An 18,617-nucleotide genomic window follows, 5' to 3' on the forward strand; every position below is an offset into this window, starting at 1 on the left:
ATATGAAATCCTGCAATAAATTTTTAGTTATGAAATGATGTATGATTCAGTGCAGCTTTCTTCTTCTGTATAGTAGAATTTGAAATGTAATTAAATTGTTTTTTTTTTTTTTTTGGTTTTTTTTTTATATCCATGCTGTTTTTAATCTTATTTAACAATATTATTTTTAGGGTCAGAATTTTCTGTTAGCAGGAAATGAGTGTGAAGTGACTGTTTTCATAGGAAACAAGTTATGTAATATCACATCACTAACCATGACCCAGTTAGTATGTCTTCCTCCAGATATATCTCCAGATGGCACAGATGATATGGGACAGCATACTGAGAATGGATTGCCCATGATTGTTGTGAGTGTAGTTTGTATACCATGAATAATGCTTCTATTCCTTATCTTCTAAGAAAATACAGAATGATTACAAAACACCTTTTGAGGCCTTATATTTATCAAATTCTTGAGGTGGAATATTCCTTAATTAAGGCATATGCTCAAGACACATGACATTAGATTTGCATATTTGTATAGTTCAGGTTTATCCCACTTTGTGCAGAATGACTATTATTAATACAAATAAACAAACTGACAAGAAAAACTACAGCAAAATGATTGCTAGAAAACTTTACAACATGTCTTCAGTATGACCACCATTAATGTCTACAATGCTTGTGAGGGAAACACTTCATTGTACTAGTTTTAAAATGATTTATATGCTAGGATAACATTTAAATTTAGAGATACCATATGTTCCAGCACCTCATTGTAGGTCTTCCTCAGTAGATTTAGAATTTAAAATTTAATTAAATTTCAGCTATATTAAAAAAAAAAGCAATTAATAACTTTTAATATCTTATTAAAATTAATGTTATAAAAAGAAAATTAAGTACATCAGTTGACAACCCATGGTACAACATAAAGAATGAAGTGGATAAAGGATTAAGGTTTTTGTAAGTTATGAATTGGAGTTCTATTGGGTGGCTGCCATTCTTGCAATGTGCTCTCTGATCTTCTCAGAAATCACCATTTTTGGACATCTTTGTTGGTGGGCTGGCTTTCCCTCTTTTGGAAAGATAGCTGGTGTTGTAGTCCTAAGTGTTCGTTAGCTTCCCACTCCTTTCCTTCTAAAGAGAAGCTGGTTGTAATAGAAATCAGTTACCTTTTTATTGTTGGGTGTAGTCAGTGTTGGGGTGGGGATTGCCGCTATGTTGCATAATGCACAATTGAGGGCTCTGGCAGTGATTTATGCATGATAGGCCTCACATTTTAATTCCTTTGAGGACATCCACCCTGTTCTTCAAGCTCTCACAAATGCCCAGCAGAATGCAGAATTCATGCCTAATTTCCTCGTAATTTTTTCCCCGAACACACAGAGATATCCACAACTTGGCTCCATGTCCTGTTCCACATAGTCTACAGACATCTAACAAGTAGCACATTTCATTAGGTCATGATCTGTAGGTGAACTGCCCCTTCAGTTCTTTCCTGGGCACAGCACTACTGCTACTTTGAGCCAGTTAGTTTTCTGCTCTAGTCTGAGGCATGATTTCTATAAGTTCAGTTTAACCTGAGAATACTACACTAAACTGATAAATACATAAATGCAATAATACACATTATATGTATTATGCCATACTGTTACGTTTGTAGAGTTTAAATTAGTTATATCCTTAATAGAATAATGTTTCTTAGCTAAAACAATAAAATATATGCCAACCTTTGTGATTAGAATCTACGAGCTACTTGTTTACTGTAATTAAAAACTACAGTTCCAGTACTACATTACTAGATAGTGTAGTATTGTTGAATTGTTAGTTTCTCCAATATTAAAAAAATCTTTTTTATTTCTTGTATATAATATATAATCATTCATAAGTGGGTGGTACTGTGAGACCAGATATGTTATGTGTTGATGCTACCGAGGCAGTGTTAGGTGGATCGGAAAACGGCTAGCTCGGGGGTGGGGGATACACAGACTAAAAGGTTAACAGTGGCCGCAGGCATAGGCAAAAGTGATTCTTGCACTGCTTCAATTATAATGAGCAGCAGCCTGGAAATCAAGGCAATGGAGATTTCCAGGACGGCTGGGAGTCATAGTGGAACAAATAAATACATGCGCTGTGTTAAGGTAACTAAGAGTAAACAAGGGGGCATGTATACTTGCATGTACACCAATGCTAGGAGAATAGTTAATAAATTTGATGGGCCTGAAGTCAAGACATCAAAGGCAGATATTGTTGGGATGTCAGAGATGTGGTGTCACACAGACATAAGCAGTACAGAATTTGAATTTGAGGAATATGTGTACAAAAAGGACAGACAAGACAGGAAGGGAGGAGGGGTTATGCTGTTAGTGAAGAAACACATAAAATCTAAGAAAGTGCATCCAATGTTGGTGGACAATGCAATGTTGATTCTGTTTGGTGTGACATAAGCACTGGGAAAGGAAAAATGAGAGTAGGTGTGTGGTATAGGCCTAATGAATCTGATGAGTATAATGAGCAATTGTGTAGAGAAATAGAGTGGGCCAGTAAATCAGAATGTCTTATAATGGGGGATTTTAACTTTCCAGATATGGATTGAAACTTGTGGATTGGGCACTCGCACACTAGGAAGACTTTTGTGGATTTATTGGATGACTGTTTTCTACAGCAAAATGTTCGAGAGGCAACCAGAGGCAGTGATTATTCACGCATTAAGAATTTGCAGATAAAGGAACCACTGGATGACACTGAATCCAATGTACTGATGTGGGAATTACTTAATGATGTAACTACCATCAAGGCTGAAGGGAAGTGCTTTTGCTTTCATAAAGGTAACAGACAGTTTTTAAATCCTGTACAGCGGGATCAACTGATGATGTTACCAATGTTTAATTCTAAATGGGAAGCTTTCAGGGACTTTTTGGAGGCTACTAGGCTTCTCATTCCAAATAAGAAATACTCTTCAAGGTTTAGGCCTAAATGGATGTCAGATGAACTAAGGAGGCTTGCAGCAGAGAAGAAAAATGTATGAGATGCACATAAAGTATCAGGTGACACAGAAGTCTATGGCAGATATAAACTAGTCTGTATTCAAGTCACAAAGGAGGCAGATTACAAGAAAAACCTTGGCATAGGATGCAAAGAAAAACAGCAAAGAGTTCTTATGTTAACTCTAGAAGGAAAGGGATGAATCAGATTGGACCACTTAACATAGATGGGTTGACTATTGATGATCATGCTCAGGTAGCTGATAAACTGAATGACATCTACATTCACACATGAGGAATTATTCAACGAGTGTAGTGCCAGAAGTTTATCAAACTCTAACAGGGAGCTAAGTGATTTTGTAATAACTCAGAGCAAAGTAGAAGAGAAAATGTTGAAGTTAAACATAAAAAAGGCACCTGGGTGGACGGGATCTATCCAGTTATATTAAAGGAGGCAGCAAAGGAAGTACAAACCCTTAACCATAATTGTAAGAGCTTCCTTTGACTCAGGGAAGGTCCGTATGAACTGGAGGTGTGCAAATGTATCACCAATTCACAAAGGGAATTCAAAAGGTGACACAGGTAACTATAGACTTGTTAGTTTAATTTGTGTTCTGGGGAAAATAATGGAATCACTGGTTAAAGAAGCATTGCTTGATCATCTAGACAAAACTTCAGTAATAGTTAAGACACGTCATGGGTTTGTTAAAGGGAGGTCTTGTCTGACCAATTTGGTTGGATACTATGATGTGGTCACAAAGGAACTGAATGCCAAATATAATTTTGATATCACATACTTGGATTTCAGTAAAGCTTTTGATACTGTTGCACATGGAAGACTGCTGTACAAAATTGGAGAGGTATATCTTTAAGGTTAAGGTGCTACAATGGATAAAGGGATGGTTGAGTGGGAATCAACAGACACTGCTCTTCATGGACAAATGTTATTAGTGGAGTTCCCCGAGGTTCGGTGTTGGGTCCATTGTTGTTTTTTATATTTATCAATGACATTGATGAAGGTATATCAGGTTTAAAGTCCAAGTTTGCAGATGATACAAAGGTTGGCAGGGTTGTTGATGACAGTAAAAACAGTATGCTACTCCAACTGGATCTAGATAAGTTGGGCAAATGGTCTGAAAAGTGGCAACTGAAGTTTAATATTGAATAATGCAAAATACTGCATATGGATAGCAATAATTGAAGAAAAACATACGAACTGTGTGGTACTACACTCAGGGAAGTGGAAAAGATTTTGGGGTAATTGTGCAGTCAAATATGAAGTTCACTGAGCAGTGCAGAGGGGCTGCCAGGGCAGGTCATGGAGATATATAGGAATTTTGCTAGCAGTGACGGGAAGGTGATTATCCCGTTATACAAGGCAGTGGTCAGGTACTTGAGTACTGCGTACAGGTTTGGAGGCCTCATTTTAGGAAGGATGTAGAGTTGCTTGAATGAGTACAAAGAAAGGCAATAAGATTGGGAAGGGGGACAAAGTGGATGGTGCTCTTACCAAGAAAGGCTTAAGTTCTGCAAATTGCAGTGCCTGGAGAGTAGCCACCTGCGAGGTGATCTGATTGAGGTGCATAAGGCCTTGAATGGGTTGAGCAAGCTGGATGCTGATAGGATTCTTCCTCTTGCTCAGATTAAGAACCTGGGGGGCACAGGTTCAAATTGAGGGAAGACAGTTGTAGAATAGATGTGCGGAAATTTGCCTTTAGCTAGCGGGTAGTTGATTGTTGAACAGACTTCTATCTTTTGTTGTGGAAGTTGATAGCCTAAATAAATTTATGACTGAGCTGGTCAGGCATTTGGACAAATGGAGGGGTGAAATGGGAAGGTTTTTTTTTTTTTTTTTGGCTGATGCTGCATAAGCTTGCTTTCTTGCATTGTATGTCTCTGCTAATATTTAGAACAGCAAATAAACCTAATTTTAAAAAAATTAGTTATTACTGTTCTTGAGTAATATACTGAATATTTCATTAGCTAACCTTCCAGCACATTGATGAAAAGTACTGAAAGCCACAGTATGATCTGACAATCATCTTTTGCATGGAAGTAGTCTTATGCTAATAAAATGAATCTAGTGCTCCGCATTCTAGCTGCTAGGTAGAAATTTTATATGTTCAGTCTATCTTAAAACTATTGTTTGTTATCTTAATAGCTATGTGTAATAAAATAGCACGATCTGTATGGGTAAGCTGAGAGGAAGCAAATCTTTTCTAATACAAAAATCCTGAGATCATAACTTAAAATCAGTTTTTTGATATATATAGAATGAGTGGGATAAATCAAGAATTGTTTTTTATATACAAAACAATTAAGTTAATTAAATTGACTAATCAGATTTATTAATTATAAATGCCTTAAAAGGATAACTATTTAAGTTATCATTCTTTTATTTATATTTCTATACTTTTAAATGTATTTCTCTTATTCCCCACCCCACCCCCTTTAGTTGCAGATTGGGTCCAGTTTGCGATACAAAGTTGGATACTTGAGATATGATATAGAAATATTTCCAGCATTTCCTCCAGAGGCTATTGGTGGTATTGCAGCTGGTGCAGCCCTGGTATTAGTACTTAGTTTAATTGTTGTGGCCATTCTGCGACATAAGAGCTATCAAGCTGAAAGAGAATACAAAAGAATCCAGTTGCAAATGGACTCTCTTGAAAATAGCATACGATGTGAATGTAAACAAGGTTAGTATTGATTACATAGATCATAAGAAAAGCTGAAAATAAATTGTTTGCTCTCTTTTTTTCTCTTTCCCCCTCTTATGCATGCATGCGTTCATGTGCATGGAAAACTGATTTCTAAATAAATAAAAGTAGTGTTCTACATTAGTATATACTTACAGGCTTGTACACTTGACTGCAGAAATTTCTGATAGTATTGTGATTATTATGAATGTGGATTGATGGTAGAGATCTAGAGATGTTACAACAGTAGCAGCCATGGTGGCACATTCAACAGTGTCAAAGGTATAAGTGATTTTTTGCTTACAAAATGAGTCATAGCTGAGAAAATGAGTTCAACATAAAATATATGACTGTGAATGAGTGGTTTGATTCTACTGGAATGTGCTCAAGTTCAGTCAGGATTATATGGACATAAATGTGAAACTTATTTTGAGGTTACTATTTTCCAAGTGTAAGATTTCACATTTTGATGCACTAAAACATAGGTCAGATCTCAATCAGACCTACAGGTTTGAATAACACCATAGGCCATATTGAGGACTGAATACTTTGCATGTCACTTATATATATATATTTTTTTATTGAGTGGAAGCCCTTCATGATGCCTTAACTCCAACAAGAGATTAATCATCAAACTTATCTTAGAGGAATGCCTTAGAGGAAATTATGAAACAAGTCTTCAATTTCTCGAGATCAATAAACATTTTCACTTCCTGTAAAAAACATTATCTTTCATACGGAGATTAGTATGATGTCAGCAGATGAGATAGATCCACAGGTCATGACATTAAAATACTACAAATAACTGAACAAGCTAAAGTAACAAGAACTTGAAGAATATGCACCAAGAAATTCCATATAATCACAGGCTATGGCATTAGCTACTCCATTACAAGATTTCTTTGACCTCATCCAAATTAGTTTGCCATAACAGAGACATCTGCCTCTGCTTGAAAAGCAAATCCTCTCTGCTTTCCTAGTCTGCACAGTCACTGATCAATTCAATTAGAACATTGGTGGAATGACATTAAAAGAACCATCAGGTGTATAGGGTAGTTGTGTTCTTAAAAAATTATCCCCTGAATGTGTATATGAAGCAATTTAATATTTACTCACATTGGCACTCATTGCTTAGTTTTTAAAAATTATTTCCATTTAAAATGAAGTAAAATTTTTCTAGCTTTTGCAGAATTGCAGACTGATATGACAGATTTGACTCATGATTTGGAAGTTACAGGAATTCCAACGGTAGATCACAGGACCTATGTCTTAAAGGGTTTCTTTCCTGGTATTGTAGATCATCCTTTACTTCATAGCCCAAAGGTAAGTCATTTTATTATGGATTAAGAAAAAAAATTAACAAATGAGTTATTAGTATTAGTCTGAGCCGTATAGTGCAGGAAGACAAACCTTTTGCTGTAGTAGCCAAAAAAAAAAAAAAAAATATATATATATATATATATAATAATAATAATAATAAATAAATAATAAAATAAACAAAAAAGATTTTTTTTAAATAAAGAAATATTTTTAAAAAAAGAAAATAAACAACCTATGTGATTTCCTCCTCACATGGATAATTGTCCAGCTGAGTGAATTTGCCCAAGCCCTCAAATACCCATGAAGGTAAATTATTCCAGTAATTAACAAGCACTGGCTAAAAGAAACCTTACAATCCAGTCTAAATCGTAATTTGAATTTATAACTCTTGGTTATGGAATCATTTATAACAACAAAATTCACCTTCATTAATTTTACACTCCCCCTCTCACAGCCTTATAGACCTCAATCAGGTCTTTTCTGAGTTGTCAGGTTACCAACCTCTGTAGCTCACATATTCAGTCTTTCCTCATAAGGGTGCTCTTTTTACAGATCACAGGATACTATCTTTGGATTCTTTCAAGAAACTTTTTTTTTTATGACCAGTCTCCATACTTGGACACAGTATTCCAAGTGTGGTTGTACAATTGCTCATCTCTTCAAGCACATATTCAATAAATCATTGATGGAACACCATGAGTCTTCCTTGCTGCCTGTTTTCTTGGAGAATTCCATGTCCACCTGTATCATAACTTTCAAATTCCTTTCTTCCTGTACTGTTTTTAGTTCAACCCTACTAAATGTGAAACTTATTTTGAGGTTACTATTTTCCAAGTGTAAGAATTCACATTTTGATGCACTAAAACATAGCTGCTACTTTTCTGACCATCCTTAAAACATGTACAAGTCATCCTGAAGGATGATTCAAATTTGCCACCAGCCCAAAAGGAGTAGGCATTGCGTACTCATTACCTACTCCTTTTGTAATTACATGATTTTTACTTGAAGTCAATTTTTCTTTAATAAGTAGTACTACAAAGATTGTACCTCAAAAACATATATTTATGCACTATTGTAAAAAATAACCATACTGTCATGGAAGTATTTAAAAGTTATAGAATGGTGGGGTGAAAAAAACTTATGAAAAATATTTTGGTTATTCTGTTTATTCCACTGTGTACAAATCTAAGATTGGAGGAGTGAGCCTCTTTCTTTTGAGTCAGTTTTCAGTATAGAATATAATTTCAGTTTTGGATCAAAGAACTCAATTTTAGTTTTGGATTCTGTTGAACATTAGCTGTAACAGTGAATTATTTTTCTTCATTGCTCCTTATCATTATAGTAACCTAGCATCCCTAGTTTTTTATACTTTAGATCTCTTTTTTAGGTTGGCTTACTGAAATCTGTAAACTTTTGTTCATATAATACTAATAAAAAAAATTAAAAAAAAGGTAAACTGCAGCCATTATCAACCCACTGCAGGATGGAAGCCTCCTCAACAGTTCATGCTGAGGGAAATTAACCATAATCTGCCATGCTGGTCCAGTGTAGATTGGCAGATTGACCATATTTAGCGGTCAGGGGCTTGAACTCCAGTCTACTCAAAGAGCATGTGCTACTGCACTCCTGCTCTTGACCACTCGGCTACGGAGGCCCGTATAATACTAATAGTTGATTTTAATTTGTCTGATTATTTGTCTTTGGATATCATTCCAATTTTATTAATTAGTTGTTGATTTGAATTTTTGAGTGATCACTCCCCACTCACTTTGTCTTTCATGACTAGACCATCTTTTTAACAGTTAGTATTAGCCTTATGGTGCAAGGAAGCCCTGAGCCTTTGCTTCACCAGCCAAAAATAAATAAATAAATACAGTAGAACATCGATTATCTGGAATAATTTTAAAAGTGATTTTTCTTCTTTTTTTTTTTATATTAATGGTAGTATTTGAGACAAATGTTTATTATGCTACAAGAGTATTTCTGTCTTTTTTTTTTTTTTTTTTACGTCGTATATCTGATGAAATGCTGGATTAGGACTAATGGGTTTTCTCGGAAACCATGAGCCACAGAATTAGTCATTCGCTTCCGTGAACCCAATTTTCTATGACATATTTTGTTCTCTTCATTTCATATTATGTTTAGTTTAGCTCCAGATTCAGTAAGAATAATAGCAGCCTGAAACTGCATGATTTATTATTTTTATCATTTTTTTTAGGGTCAACAAAAATAAATAGCATGGGCAGAAAACCAGAAAGAATCCAATATAATCAAATTGATATTATTAAGGAACTTGAGAGATTTCACAGCAAAAAAAAAAAAAAAAAAAAAAAAAGTCACAAAAAAACGATTGAACGTTATTTTAAATTTTTTCCACATAAAATTTGCAGTAAAATACCTGTCCAAATATACATACATGTGTATATGTGCGAATTTTTATGTATAAGTTATTATTATTATTTTTTAAATTAAATAAATTTTTTTCACACTATTTTAAATCTTTTTCTTTACCTTAATACATTATAACAGAATTTATTTGATTTTACCTTATGTTCAATTATCCGGAAAATTTTACTATCCGGAAGAGGTCTGACATTAATTATTCCTGATAACCGACACTACTGTATTATAAAATAATAATAAACTACCTATTTGACCCTCTTCTCATGCGGGTATCTATCCAGCTGAGTTTTGAATTTCCCTAAACTGTCAGCCATAACCACCCATGGGGGCAACTTATTCCAGTAATTAACCATTAGCTAAAAAAACACTCCTGTAATCCAGCCTGAACCCCTCCTCGTATTTTGAATTTATAGCCCTTCTTTCCAGAATAATTTAAAAAAGGGAAAATTTCACCCTTGTTCATTTTACTCTCACTTCTCTCACCTGAATAAAATCTTCTGTTTCCAAGCTCTGCAGCCCACATATTCACATCTGTATGAGAAAAGATGTCCTTTTGTCAACTCACCAGGCACATTGCCCATCTTTGGTCTCCTTTAAAGAAGCTGTATGTCTTTTTTTTTTTTTAAGTGCCGTCTCTATACCTGGACACAGTATTCCGATCATAATAATGTTTTCTGTTATTCACGTTCATTTTCATTTTCTTTATTTGATCTTATTTTCCGATGTTGTTATTCTAAGATTATTAAAAAGCTTGTCTGTTTTTCAGAATTATATTCGGCCTGACTTTGTAGTGCTTTTGTTTGATCCTTTCCCATGGTCACAAATCCATTCCCTCCCATTGGGTGATGCATTATTTTGGTTTTCAGAATAGCTTGTGTTTATTGCACATAATACCATACCTCATTTTACCCTCATATTCAAAACCTTGATTTTGAATTTAAAAAAAAAAAAGAAAGAACTATGCACTACTTGTTTTGTGATGCCTGGAGTTTCCTTCCAGCCAAGACGAAGGCTGTTGACAAACATGTTTTGCTGGCATCTAAGTGGGATAAGCATAATTTTTCTGCTAAAGCATCTTCTGTTGCTGATATTTTGAGTGATTGACAAAAATAATCTCCATCTTTTTAGGTTTAACAACAGAAATGTAATAGCGCTTTACCATTTTGCTGATTGATTGGACCATTTTAAATATGTCATTAAATAAAATATTAATATGTTCATGCTGTGCTGCAAATTGCTGTTTTATCCTTGACTTTTTTTTTTCTGGAATCATCCATTGTTTCAAGGTTTCAAGAAGTATTGTTTACCCCTTCAATGTATTTGGCTCTAAAGTGAGAAATAGCATGAATTTGCACTTAATTAGTACTAATTTTTGTCCTAAATAAGAATTAATTGCAGTGACCCACCAGAAGGGTCACCCTGCCATATGAATCACCACTGATATATGACTCACTGGTATCCATATATGTTATTGCATGTTGTCTCCATGATTATTTCCCTCAGTGTTCAGAAAGAAAAATAACATTAGAGAATTTCCTTGTGTTGTTTTGTATCGTGTAGTAATGAATGAGTAGAGATAATGTTAGTCAAAAATTGCAGAAAACCACCAGCATGTTGCTCCACCTAATGGACATTGATCTAAAAAAAATAGAAAAGATAAACAGCGACTGTGACCTCAGAATGTGGTTTCAGAATAAAATCAAATTATAAATAACCACAGACAAGATAAGTGAAACATTCATCTTTTCTGTGGCACAATATAATATAGTTCATTTTTTTCTGTTATTTGAAAGCACATTGCTGTTAGAGAAGTTTCATGTTGCTTTTTGTGTTATAAGAAACTATTCAAGATCATTTTCAAAAAAAATAATAAAATAAAATAAATTCTCTTGTAATCTGTCATTGTTCATATGCCTGTATAGAAAAACCACCTTTGAAGAAAATAAAAATAATTGTTTCTATGTAACAAAAAATATACTTTTTCTGCCAAATATAGTTAATATATAATTAGTGGAGGTTATTTTTTTGTCATCTACTTGTAGATGGCAAACCACTAGTAAACTTGGCAACATACTGGTGCGTCATTCTGTCTGATGAATTATCACCAAGTAATCCTCTGGTGGTCTGCCTCAATATGAATATGTTAGTTTTTCCCCTTAGTTTCAGGCATCAGTATCAATTTAATTTTGAATTTCTGTATTAAAAATAGCCAGTAAAATCACTTGTTGTGTATAGCAGATTTGTTGGTAAGGTTTTAAACTGTCTCTTCCTGTGTCATGGTTAATTTTTCTTGTTGCTGGTATTAGAAATTTTATGCCTCTTTCTTTTATTTCACCCTTCTTGATAATCTTGGACAAAATTTTTCCTAGCCATAGATATTTTCTTCAGTTCAGTACTATTCACTGTGAGCTTCTCAGTGAATCTCTACAATAGCTGTCTTACACAGTTATCTAATACAAAATATTTCAGGTCTGAAATTCCATGTCTAGTATATATTTCCTCTGCCTATGATGCTTTTGTTATACTTTCCCTTCTTAATATATTGGACTGCTGTGGCCAATTACTTTTTTTTTTTTTCCACTGCAGTTTGTATTTTCTAAGGAAGTTCACTTCTGGCATTGTTCTTTGCTACTCTTTTTGTTACTTTTTTTTGGTTTGAAATTCTGAATTCATTGTGTATGTGATGATATTTTTTTTAACAGTTAAATCCTCTCTTATAGAACTTCCTTGTACATTAAAGCTAATGAGCTTTAAGTTTGTTTATCCAAAATAAAATCATTGCTTTAAAAAAAAACTTAAATTTTTGGTCTCTCTCTATAAAACCAAATAAATATAAATTTCTTATTTTTCACTATTCCACAGTTCAATTACAGACTGAAGTATCCATTACTCTTCTGTCTGATGCTTTCGATGACAGGTTGTTCTTTGGGAGCACTTCTTGTCTATTAGAAATAAAATTTTAACCATGGCACTACATCCGTGTTACCCAAAAATAATGAGTCCACTTGGCTGAAAATAAAAATCTGATTTTCTGTACCTCCATAAATATAGAAAAATTACCACTTGGTATGGTTTTTGAATTTTTATTTATCATTTTCCCCATAGTTAATAGCATTATTGCATCTAGCAGGTATAGCCCACCACGCTTGTTCTACTCTTTACTCGTAACAATACTGGCATGAGAAACTGACTGCTGCTGACACTACAGAGTTTATAATTATGTTTTTGTTTCTAGTTTAGGTTATTTGTGAAACTGCCCCATGAGATCTAATAATTATTTACAGTTTCTAATTGTCAAAATACAGCTTTTTGAAATATTCATTTGCAGTATTTTGCTTTTTGCTTTCTGTTTTTTAAAAAGCAATTCATTTTGCTTTTTTTTTTAAATGGCTGCCTGCCCTCCCTTTCAGTTTAGTGGGATCACAGACATGCATTTTTACAATGTAACAGTATACGTATCTTATGTTGCTTCACATCACAATAGATCAGTGTCAAGTGTTAAGAATTTTTCTTAATCAAAGAAAAATTTTTACTTTTTCTGGAAATCAACATCATTGTTATTTATTAAGAAACACATAATAGTGGATTCCTTCTGTACAGTCAATTCAGAAATATGTTATATTTTGTTTGAACTACTACTTTAAATCATTGCCCTAATTCTGTGCAAGTTATGAATGTGGATGTTTTGTAATTATTATTTTATATCTTTATCAAAGTTTATTTTTTAATTACTCTTCACAGCAGTGCTTTGATGTGCTTTATAGTAATATCAGTTTAATTTTCTTTTAATTTACAGAGAGATAATAGAAAATATTACAGTAATTATGAACTAGCAATGGGACATTTTGAGCAGCTACTAAACAATAAAGGTTTTCTGTTGGTATTTATTGACACTTTAGAAGCACAGAGATCCTTTAGCATTAGAGACAGGTAAGATGTTCTTGCGTTATTTGTAATTTTTCGTTCAGTCAGAAACTGTACTAATTTTCAAGCCATGTTATTTAATACATTAAATTTATACAAATTTATACATCTGTCATTGGTTTCCTAAAGGTATAAAGTATATAATGTATGCTTTTAGGATAACCCATGGTAAGATGATAATGAGGATTCTATCATAGAGGATTATAATGTTCTAAATATTGATTGGAACTCGTGAGTTTGTATCTTATTCATTTGCAGCACATTTCTGGATTTACTAGATTGCTTTCTACATCAATACATATAGCTGCCAACTCTCTGGATTTGTGATGGAGAATACATTTTTTTGTTTGATCTCTTATTTATCACTCAGTTTGATCTCTTATTTATCACAGTTTCCCTTCCATATTTTTGCAGTAACAAAGTTTTTCTCCATCTTTTTCTCTTCACAGAAATAATGTAAAACTACAGTAAAATTGGAATTTCAAAAAACAAATCTATGAATATCTGTTTATTTTCATTAACAAATTAGCCACCAGGTATGCTAGCCTACGTTGCAAAGTTGGAACATGAGATAACAGCATCCTTCATGTAACATGAACTGTACTAATTTTAAGGCCATGTTATTTAATACATTAAATTTATACATTTGTCATTGGTTTCCTAAAGGCTAATGACTTATGTGATGTGAAGCTAATTTACAATATCTGTGAAGCTAATTTACATCTTTCCTCATTCAATTTCATGCCTCAATTCTCATTCATTATCAAATGCAATAGAGGCTGCAAATTCACAACACTCTGAACAGCTGCTTCATATAATAATAATAGGCTCAATGCTACCTTGTTTGCCATTAAAATAAACAATAGAACTGAGAGCATAACAGACAACATAAACACAGCTCTGCATGTCTTACCAGTCTTAAAACTTGAGGATTATCTAATGCCAGCTTCAAGAAACAATAAGCAAAGTCAACAAATAGGCACAAACAAATAGCTTTCAATCCTCTGTACAAAATATTACATACATACTTACTCTTTTGGAGGAAAGAAACCACGAACTGATAATTCCAATTGTATAATGTATGAGATTCTTAGGTGTTCTGTCTTAGACAGGAGATATGCACTAGTAAGATCTCAACTTGATTATGGTGTGCCAGTTTATGATTCACTGAACTTAAATGCTTTAAAATGGCTGAACCCCACATACAAAAGTGCACTACATCAGAAGGAGCATTCTGCATGTTAGCTGTAGAAAGTCATTACGCTGAAGCATGTGTACTTAGTGGTTTTGAGTGATCTGAAAATTAACAGCATTATAAGCTGTTATTGTAAATAATGTATGTACAATTACAATACATTTTACATATAAGGTCCATAACTTTAAGATAACTTTTCTTACATAATTTATGTATTTAAAATTTATATGTAAAGGTTTAAATGTTTCTGCTACATTTAATATTATTATATAATATTGTTATAATGGTGCTTTAAAATCAACCAGAAACACTGGTCATACCAATCGGTTAAAGTTATTCACATTATTTCCTGTGAATGGATCTCCCCCACTCAATGTAGATTCACTTATCTTATATTAGTGCTCTGTTTTTACAGCTCCAATTAAAAGTGTTAAATGGGGGGGGAAGCCTGAAATAACATGGCAAAAAGGCTAAAAACAGTGCTCACTGATGGCACCAATTTTTTTTAATTGGGCAATGCAGTTTGGAGAAAACAGCTGTAAAGTGGATTTCAAGGAATTGGTGCTAACCAGACAATGCCCCTGCACACTGATTGGTTTACTTTCAAGGCTTTCTTGTGAAACACTTCATCCTTGTGGTCCCCAGCCATATTTGTAAGATTTAGCTCCCTGTATTCTCCCAAGCTTAAAGCCCCCTTGAAAGGTCAGAGATTTGTAACAACTGAGGAAATCATTCATAATACACCATAAGAATAAGAGTTCTGTGACATTCCCTAGGAGAACCTAGGGCCTGCCACAGAACTCTTAGCATTTCCAAAGGAAGACTAACAGGAATGCCTCCAAAAGTTTCAGAAGTGTTAGAATTGGTTACACCAATTCTAACACTTTTTTTAAAAGGAAATTGTCAAAGAAATCTACTGTTGTAGAAACTATATCAAATAAAATCCATCTGAATAGTTGGTAAGCTTCATTTCCCGAAGAGTATTTTAGTTCCCAAACTTTTTGTTCACACCTCATATATATATATGTATATATATATGTATGTGATACTTGCAAAAGGGTTAAATAATTATTCACTGCAGTAATTTTATCAGAGATGGGAATTTACAATCAGTATAATAGACTGCAATAAACTGCTTTTTTTCTCCCTCTCATAACTATTAAAATTTCAACATCTCTTTTTGCAAGTACAACCAGCCAAATTAATCAGAAAAATGCTACATTCTAAGAAACTGTAAGTTCTACAAATTCTGGTTACAGTAAGTCCCCGACTTACGTACACCCAAATTGCATAACTTACTTTTGCGTAATTTTTTTTTTTTTTTTTTTTTTAGGATTGTAAAATTTAAAACAGTAAAAAAATAAACAAACAATCAATAACGACAAACACAGCATGAACAAATGCACAAGTGAGATAGGGAGTGACAAGTTTACAAAGCTTAAAAAATAGGAATGAAGAGAAGATTCTGAAAATTTATTTATATTTTTTTATATGACTGAAGATTTCAGTGAAGGGAACACACATTTCACCATAATAACTTAAAAACCCCACAGAATTCACAGAATTTCAGCTATTGGTATTATTGCAAATGTAATAAGATTGAGTTTACTACCCATTTATAATGAATTTCACTAACAGAAAAGCCCAGTAAACCAGAAACTGCAAATTGCTTTTATTGTTTTATGGTAGTGACCTCCAGAAATGTTCTTTAGTAAAATGTGAGCTTGCATGAGGTGATAATGGTGTGTTTCCGTCTTAATCCTGTAAAGTTCTTTATAGAAAATTTCATTTTGACTGTTATCATGGTGCCGACTTAGAATAAGTGACAGAGGTACTGGTAAATCTACCAAGAAAAGGAAAGTGATTGATTTGGATCAAAAATTAAAATAATAAGGATATATGAAAATGGTCAAATATTAACAAGTATCACGCAGAATTTAGATTTGTTAGTGTCACCTGTGAACACTATAATAAAGGACAAAGACAAAATACGAGAAGTGGTGAAGGGATTGATACCATTGAAGTCAACTATAATAACCAAGGCTACGAAATACAGTACAGTCAGTACAATAACATGCATTTTTTCTTCTTTTTATGTTTTCTTTTCTTATGTGTCACTCCCACTACTTCACCGCTGTCCCCAGATAAAGTTTTTAATTGAACTAATTAAAAATATATAATTATTTTTATATATATATGTAACTAATATATAAAAAATACATAACTAATTAATTGAAAAATATATAACTATTTTTCTTCATTCTTCTGAGGATATTATGTGGTTTTTGTAATTTTGGCATATCAGAGATATAATAGCAATATTTTATTAGTCATTCCCGAGTTATGTAAAACTCAACTTATGTAAGAAGTCCTGGAACGTATCTCTTACATATGTTGGAGACTTAACGTATTCGTTATACTGTATTTTCCTTTCTTGAAGGACATTTTTTTTAACTGGCTAATTACTTTTTTGTTCATATATTTCAGAGTTAATGTTGCATCTTTGCTAATGATAATTCTAATAGAGAAGATGGAATATGCTACTGAGTAAGTAAAAATTTCATGTCTCTTTACACAAATTATTTAGATTGAATTGAATGCATAAACAGCATGCTCATGCAAGTTTTGTATCTAAAGCAGCACCAGTACTGCTCCCCCCCCCCCTCATTAAGACATTTGTTATAGGGTTTACAAGTGCAGTTGGACATAGCTTATGGAATCATTTGATGAAAATTCCACCTGGACAGTTCAAACCAGGACAACTAGAGATTGATTTTATTATCAATAATGTCGACTTCAGCCCGGGCAAATAAAGGACTATCAATGGACTGAAATGGGAATTATTCCCTGATCTGCCAGTATGTGATATTTGCAGCTTTTGAAGAAGCCTCGTAGAGAAAGTGTGAGAAACTTAGGCACCAGCTCACCATTCTGATGGACTTATATAAGTGCTTCAGAAACAGGGTAGATGCTATTGAAGAAATTAAAAATTGGGATTCTTCGAGCACTCAGCCTCCCTGCACAATGCTGGTGAGAACATTCATGCAACACAAAGCAGAATGAGATCTTCCATGGCAGAATGCACTAATCCCATAGGCAGTAGCTATTAGTGGTTCAACTGTCAGGGAAATATGTAAAAAGGATAGGTGGAATACACCCAGAGTATATCTGCCTCTGGCAAAAATTGATGGTGCAGAGCAGGTATCACCTTTTAGAGGCACAAAGATGATATTGTTTATACGTTGCTGCTAATAATATTAAGAATAGCAGATCTGAAGATTTACTCAACAAATACAGGGCAATGTTGAGAGTTAGGATTGAAATTGAAAGTGTCTGCAGTTCTGCACTGGCAGGATAGGAGTATGTGATGAGAGCCTCGTCAATCAGTTTGGCCATGGAGCAACTGTACAACCTTCGTGGGATAGAAATTTTGATTTTGGTTAATGTTTGGAATACAGTACCCCTTCCGATTGATCATTGGTGAAGCATAGTGTGATTAGTGATCAACAAGTGTATTTCCTCCCAACCGTTGCTTTGATAGGCTGCTGATTACTGGTGGTTTGCATTAGAGTGAATGCCGTTTCCAACTGACTGAAACTGCCAGGAATGAGATGTACAGGTTGGCAACATCAAGGTAGTGTGTTTGTTTTGTTTTTTTTTCTCCCTCTCTCTCTCTCTTAGTTTTCTTAAATTTGTCAGGTTTACTAAAAATTAATAAAAACACTAACCTAAAGGGACACTGTAATTGTATGCTGAAGAGGTCAGGTTATGTTAAGTGACTATTCGGGAAAGATTCAAGTGAAAAAAGGAAGAAACACAGGAACCTAAATGAGTGCCATATACTAAAAATGGGGTGAACACACTAACTTGAGCCGACCAGGCTAGCCAGGTGGGTAAAGTGCCTGCCTGGCAACCCAAAGGTCGCGGGTTCGAATCCCACCTCGGGCTTGGATCAGAGTAAAATGCAAAAACTTTGGGAGGTGCATTATGGCCACAGAAGCCGATGCACCAACAACTAACAAAAAAAAAAAAAAAAAAAACACTAACTTGATGTTGCCAGACTGTATGACCCTTAGTCATACAGTTCCATTGGTTTGAAAAATAGTACTAATC

General features: G+C 33.9%; 1 protein-coding gene across 1 annotated transcript in view; it reads left to right on the forward strand.

Annotated features, from left to right (window-relative positions):
• The window catches only part of LOC150076249 (plexin-B-like), a 705,969-nt gene that overhangs the window by 543,240 nt on the left and 144,112 nt on the right, over positions 1-18,617 (forward strand). The window contains exons 21-25 of the mRNA XM_090387297.1: positions 171-353; positions 5,425-5,662; positions 6,843-6,985; positions 13,182-13,315; positions 16,992-17,051. Coding sequence (XP_090243423.1) covers positions 171-353; positions 5,425-5,662; positions 6,843-6,985; positions 13,182-13,315; positions 16,992-17,051 — 758 coding nt within the window. The remainder of the gene's footprint in view (positions 1-170; positions 354-5,424; positions 5,663-6,842; positions 6,986-13,181; positions 13,316-16,991; positions 17,052-18,617) is intronic.

This window comes from Mastigoproctus giganteus, chromosome 13, assembly GCF_048544385.1.
Source record: "Mastigoproctus giganteus isolate SK-2022 chromosome 13, ASM4854438v1, whole genome shotgun sequence".
Classification (NCBI taxonomy): domain Eukaryota; kingdom Metazoa; phylum Arthropoda; class Arachnida; order Uropygi; family Thelyphonidae; genus Mastigoproctus; species Mastigoproctus giganteus.